Source organism: Apium graveolens, unplaced genomic scaffold (genome assembly GCF_009905375.1).
Source record: "Apium graveolens cultivar Ventura unplaced genomic scaffold, ASM990537v1 ctg712, whole genome shotgun sequence".
NCBI classification, from domain to species: Eukaryota; Viridiplantae; Streptophyta; class Magnoliopsida; order Apiales; family Apiaceae; genus Apium; species Apium graveolens.
The window spans coordinates 8480-13341 of NW_027420055.1; the positions used below are offsets into that span (position 1 = coordinate 8480).

The 4862-nt window shown below is 31.1% G+C and overlaps 1 protein-coding gene across 1 annotated transcript; it reads left to right on the forward strand.

Annotated features, from left to right (window-relative positions):
- Positions 1 to 998: 998 nt before the first annotated feature.
- LOC141703863 (histidine-containing phosphotransfer protein 2-like) lies at positions 999 to 3199 on the forward strand. Its single transcript, XM_074507249.1, has 4 exons — positions 999 to 1061; positions 1237 to 1361; positions 1745 to 1816; positions 3145 to 3199. Exons 1-4 carry the CDS (start codon positions 999 to 1001, stop codon positions 3197 to 3199), a joined length of 315 nt encoding a protein of 104 aa, XP_074363350.1.
- The last annotated feature ends 1663 nt before the right edge of the window (positions 3200 to 4862 follow it).

Sequence of the window (4862 nt, forward strand, 5' to 3'; positions counted from 1 at the left end):
TATCTTTGATATGTATATATTACCCTAATGGATCAAACCACTTTAGTTAATTATAGACACAATCAGGCATTCAATGACTTTGTTCATGTAAATAGTTCAATTCTTGATGATAATATTGTAATTTGTAGGTTTGTAACATATGTTTACATGATGCACATACAATTAATATCTAATGTTGTATGTTGTTTATTATATTTCCCCAGAACTCATTATCAATACTTAATCTCGATGCGAGTTAGACTTATGACTGTGTTTATCTGAAACAATTGTCATTTTAGAAGCATAGATTTGGAATGTTAGTTTGTGGTGATTTTATATAAGACTAGTTATAAAATGATTTATATAGCATATTTACATGACGGTGTTATAGGTGATTTGGAATGTTGGTTTGTGGTGATTTTATATAAGACTAGTTATGGTGCGAGCTACGTTACCACATCAAATATGAATAATTTGAAATTGACTTTGTCTTAAATTTTGATTAAATTATAACAAAATGTTTTCTATGTTACTGAGTTAGATACTTTAGGCTACAAAACACTATCATTACTTCCTGCCATTGTATTTTACATGGAAAAAAAATTATGTCAATTCTTCTACTCCTAAGCTTATATCTTCAATACATATGAAATGATGGAGAAGATACCACAAGGAGGAGAGACCATCATTTGGATGGGCCCAATAGAATGATGTTAATCCTGACTTGTTTACACCATTAGTTTGTCAGCTAGCTAACTATATTGGCATACATTTAATTATATTTCACCAAACCTACTAACTACTTATTTTAGGAGTACTATATTTAGCAAATTCTACATGCTAAAACTGAAGCATTTATTATGAGTAACATAAGATGTTAAAATATAATTAGTGCATATACCTGCTACATTTGAGTTTAGAGCTGTACGTGAGTCATTTTCCTGCTCAAAAGCAACTAATTATTAAGTAGCAAGAGCTTAGAATTCGAAGCCTTTGAACTAGTTAAAAGTCAGGTGACAATGGATTCTCTTAAACAACTCCAGCGACACTATGTTCAGTTTGTAAAATCTCTGTATCGCGAGGTCAGTTGGTTTTATAATTCTCTCATTTTGAAGAATTTCTTTCTATAAATATTTAATTTCACCCTAAAAATGTTGATCTGACTAATCTTTGATGCTGGATGCTGTGAATTTTACTTGATTTTTATACCATTTTGGATTCAGAATGGTCGATTGTTGTTTCTTGATTTGTTTACAGAAAAACTGTGGATCGCCAATTTTTGACATGCAAAAGCTGAGTGATGATCCGCAATTTCTTTCAGTTCTTGCGAATGGTTTTGATAATGTGTGGGAGAGTGTGTCACACAAGCTGGAAATTGCAATGTCAGTTTCTTTCTGTTATTGTTTATGTCTATTTTTTAATTTATTTATTTTAGGTTTAAAAGTAGTTTATTTAATTTAACAGTGAGCATAAAAATGTCAATCGGGAACTCAATGATGCTGTCCACAGGGTTGAAGGGTTCAAGCACGAGGTCATCCCCTATTTATTTATTCTAGTGATAATATATAACATAATTTTTATTTAACATAATGCAACTAAGATTCAAATATGGTTGAGTAGATATTTAGATAGGTTCTTTTATCATTAAAAGCACTTTTCATAGAATAATTTGTGTAAATGTGAAGGTGTCTATTACTAACCAACTTTATAAGCTAATATTATTTAAGATACATCTGACTAATCATATTTCTTTCCTGATTAACAGCATTGGTGCTAAAAAGGTGACAACTCTATGCCTTGCCTTTGAAGATCATTACAGTACTCAGAACTATGAAGCGTGAGTTTTACTTTTCTCCTACTTTTACTATAATACAAAATTCAAAATTTTCAATTAAATATGTTCCAATGTTAATATTAACAACTCGCTTGTGTATCAATTTCATAGAGTAAAATAAGGTTGATACAGTAAATTTGGCACAAGTTTGACGTTATGCACATTAGTTGGAGGGTAGGAACTCACCCTCGCTATAATCGACAGAGTTCCTATATTTTTCTTAGGCATGATTAGATTATTATTGCTTTTCTATAATGGAAGTCTTAAAGAATGTCATAAATCCAGCCAATTTAGTAAAAAGAAATTGATTCGTTGAATGTCCGTACATCAAGATTTGTTTAGCTAAAATAGATGTGGATGTGCTCAATTCATGAAAATTGACATGCTTCCCAAATATAAATTACTTAGTTAGAGTACTCGGTGTACACATAAATATTTGGTTATTAATTTGGTTTTTAGATTCTCAGTGGTACATCATAGTCTTTGTTCAGGTTTGGATCCCTTCCGCCTCTTCATAAAAAGGAAATAACATTTGCATGAAAACTTATGAGATATTTGCATGCAGTGGTGGTTGTCATCCTAATATTTAATGAGAAAAGTATGCTAAAAATGTGTACACAATTTTATTCTAAAGTATTGTCCTTGGTGTCATTAATCAGTTTTGTTGTCATTAATAATTTGCAGCCTAATCATATATTGATATATTGTAACGAATCAAAGTTGTCTTTGTTGTAGTTGTCTCCAATGCCTCCCAAAATGAAAGAAGAGTATGTTTTGTCAAAAACAAGCTGGAGACGGTTTGCAGTGTAAGTACAGTTCTTCATTTCAAGCTAAGCCTCGTCGTTTCCTTTTTTGTGATTTAAGCAAAAATCTTCGTTCATCTTTTCGAGAGCTTAAGATCATTATTCTAATCGGATGGGTCACCTCACTAGTGCGAGACATTCAGTTTTGAAATTTATCACAGTATTTTTGAAATGTCGAGTTATAACACCTGCAATTATACATATGCTTAGTAGTGCTCTGTGTTAGACTTGTCAGACTAATGCTCACACTAATATCTTATTATGTAAATTTTGAAACTTGTTAGTAACTTGCTTTATATTTTATTGGTTTGGAGGGTTCTCTGTATATAAGAGAAATGCATTATAGCAACTCAATGTATTTCTTATGAAATAAATGCTTTCGAAATTTTTACAATATATATATATGTATGTATGATTGCAATTGAAACGCTTTTTCATTTAGAGATTCACTATTTTTTTTTATTTTTTTGTTATTGTCCTTTCTGCTTACTCTATTTTTAAATGATATATTATCTCTGTTATGTGCAGCTGCAACAACAATCATCGGCGCAAGGTGGATCGGTTCCACATTCTGGATAATTAAGCTCCTTTGGTGGACGATAGTCTAAGTGTTTGTTAACATTAGTGTTGAGTATTAAAGGATTCAGGTCTATCTTTAATTATAATATAAGTTTGAGTGATAAACGATTTAAGTTGTTGGTTACCTGAGTATTCATGTAATTTAGTAGTTATTTCGGTCATTCTAATAAAAACTATATATTGGTCGTTTATGCATGTTTGGATGAATTGGAATTTATCTAGTATTTTGTATGCTTTTAGAATTGATCATTAAAGATAAATGTATGTAATGTTTAAAACATAATTATTTTGGGGGCTAAATGATGAAACTTGTTGATGCAAGACTTATATCCTTGTGTTATTATTCCGGCAAGTCATCACAATTAAGAATATATTTTCTATTTATGACTTAAATTGGTTAGTAGTAGCCACAAGTAGTAGTTGATGTTAAATTAGGTTCACGTTCACATGAAACATAATATATGGAAATGGAAGGAGGAGCAAAAGGCGGTCTGCGTTGCACTGCCAAGCCTTCTTGACAGAAGATACTTTATATAGCACTTGGGTCAAAGTAAGAACATACCAGACTCCGTAACGGGTTGAGGTTTACTTGATAACATAAACCTATTTACAAGTAATATGAATAAATCTATGAACTTAGTACTTGAACAAAAATGACGATTTTTTTTCGTAATTGAACCAATTGCGACGATAAAATTATAACTCTTCTTCTTCTTGGGATCAGGTTCAAGTCCTTTTCTGAATTCTTTTATATCAGATTGCTTATGTGTTATGAGCGCATTCATAAAATAATATCCACGTTGAGTTATATTCTGGATATCTTTGGGGCGTGAAAGTTATATATTTTCACAGATGTGGGAACATAAGATAATTACATGGAACATAAGATAATTACATAAAAGAACATATGAAATTATCGACTTATCAGACTAGGAGTTTGTAGTTGTGAATGTTAGGTGTCATACTTCCTACTCAAGTTTTCATGCATAGGGTGTTCTGATAAAGCTAATGGCATATTTCCCTTTACTATGTTATTTGCCGACTTGGTGATTTTACATAAGTTGTATGCCATCTATTCGTTACAGTTTTGTATTCAATGTTTTAATGCTCAGCTGTCAGGGCTTTCATCGGTCTTCAACGATGTAAATCCCCAAATATGTTCTTTTCCTTTATTTTGCTCTTATTTTTCAATTATCTTTTTCCCTGTACAAGAATTTCTGTCTTATTAGATTATTTGTTTGGTTAATTAAATCTCCTCTTCGTGAGAGTTGTTCCTATTTTATTTTGGGTATGTTCTTGGTGTGTTTTGGTGTTTTTGGTATATGGTTTTTGATTAATTACAACATCTGTTGGGAAATTTCTGAACACCATTGTTTTAGGAGTTCTTATTTAATTTCTCTTGAGGCAGTTGCAGTGTTACCTGATTAAGAGGTCGAGAAGGGTTCGAGACTCGATAGAGGCATATGCATTTTGACCATTATAAATAGTAATGAAGTAAAATTCAAGTGATAATTTTATTTTTTCTATAGATATGTGTGTTTGTTTCATTTTTTCTTGAGATTTAGTCAATTCTTATGTTAAGGTTAATATTTAAGTATCAATTGTTATGTTAGAAGTGGAAGCTGTGTTGCACTTGCACCTGGTTGTGTATGCTGTTACTTTTACTC